We start from the raw sequence: 1,636 nt of genomic DNA, 5'->3' as shown, positions 1-1,636 counted from the left end.
TTAGGTGGTAGTGCTCATTGTCTTCCAAGACTAAGAGCCAACACAACAGCCGCCGATGACCGATGTTGTGCCGTATTCGTATAGGGGCGTGGAGCACCCTGTATATTTTCTGTAAGATATACTCTCTTAACTCTTGGGAAATCTCTCTCATGCGTGTTCATATATACTACTCCCTCTGACCCATAATATAAGAGTGTTTTTAACGTTAAGTAAAAAAAATGCACACCCATAATGACCTTAATCAGTAAGCCGGGAGAATCAGTGAGACCGGCGTTCATTTCTCCGGAACACAAAACGTCAGCGCCCAGCTTTAATTCAGCAGTTTCTTCAGAGCACGGGATTATATTAAACGCACGTACCCAGTACTGATTAATTGTTCCAGGAACCGATCGATCGGCCGATTTGACAGAGAAAAGCGTAACAGTTGATCGATGTTACCATCACTACTTTCAATCACATGTCAACAGCGATGATCAACCGAAACAACTTTGAAACATTTACAAATGAGAACGAGGGATTTTGATTATTAATCAAATAATAATCAGCTAATCTGCCGTAATTATGCATCGATCCGGCGATGCAAACTCGTAAGTGGATCGGACGGATTGATCAAGATCAATCGGATCCTGCTGTAATCTACTCTAGCTCGCAGGCGGGGCGGGTGCAGCCGTGCAGTTGTTGGCGCCGCAGCCGCAGGTGCGTGGGGTGAAGGCGCAGGTCCCGAACGGCTTGCCGGGGAGGTTGCAGTTGATGCCGTAGCAGCACTGGGTGTCCACGCATGACGAGCCGTTGTTCCCCGCCGGGCAGCACCGGCACCCCATGCACAGCTGGAACGGCTCGAACGCCTCCGATGCCGCCGGCCGGTACACCGCGGTCTGCACCGGCGCATACCCCTCCGGTGATGCCATCCTCGCTCCGCCCGTGCCAGCAAGCCTGGCCACGGCTCCTCCATGGGCAGCATGGTGGGCGGCATGGAGGAGGAGCAGGAGGAGCGCGACCCTGGCGAGAGGGGCGGACGCAGCCATCGCTACTGGCGGCTTGGAAGTTTTCGCTGGGGAATGAGGTGGGTTTGGCAAGATGGCAACACCATCCCACGTACTAGAACAATATATATGCGTGGAAAAGCCGTATGTAGAAGTTTTTTTTTCTTACGATGTAATGAAAGGAAACGCAAACACATCAAACAAAATAAACTGCCAACTACCCATAAAAAAATTAAATAAACAAACTGCCAACTAATCTTTTTTTTTTGCGGGTAACTGCCTAAGCCTTTATTTTTGAGAAAAACTGCCTAAGCCTTGAGTGGTCTTAGAACTGCCAACTAATCTAAGACCACTCGCCCGTCAAAAATATATATTCTAAGACCACTCAAGATTTACATATATATAGAGTATCGATATAGATTAAGCCTTGAGTATAGTGCATTGCAAACCTTGTTTAGTCATTAAAACATTACACCTGGTAGACAAAAATTGATATAGATTACCCCTATATGGATAGGTGTTTAGTCATTTTGTCCTATTTTCTAGCCGGTTGTGGCTATGAGTTTACTGTGTTTTATTTTTTTTCTCTTTGCTCCATTTGCGAGTTGTACTTGGATTGCGGACCTTGTTACTTGTTTGCTCTTTTTAATAAT

At 46.6% G+C, this 1,636-nt stretch overlaps 1 protein-coding gene across 1 annotated transcript; it reads right to left on the bottom strand.

Annotated features, from left to right (window-relative positions):
• Positions 1–453: 453 nt before the first annotated feature.
• Positions 454–1,076, bottom strand: LOC125555921. Its single transcript, XM_048718725.1, has one exon. The coding sequence runs from the start codon at positions 1,023–1,025 to the stop codon at positions 642–644; it is 384 nt and encodes a 127-aa protein (XP_048574682.1). The 5' UTR covers positions 1,026–1,076; the 3' UTR covers positions 454–641.
• Between the last annotated feature and the right edge of the window lie 560 nt (positions 1,077–1,636).

Source organism: Triticum urartu, chromosome 5 (assembly GCF_003073215.2).
Source record: "Triticum urartu cultivar G1812 chromosome 5, Tu2.1, whole genome shotgun sequence".
NCBI classification, from domain to species: Eukaryota; Viridiplantae; Streptophyta; class Magnoliopsida; order Poales; family Poaceae; genus Triticum; species Triticum urartu.
This window is presented reverse-complemented; position numbering and strand designations above follow the sequence as displayed.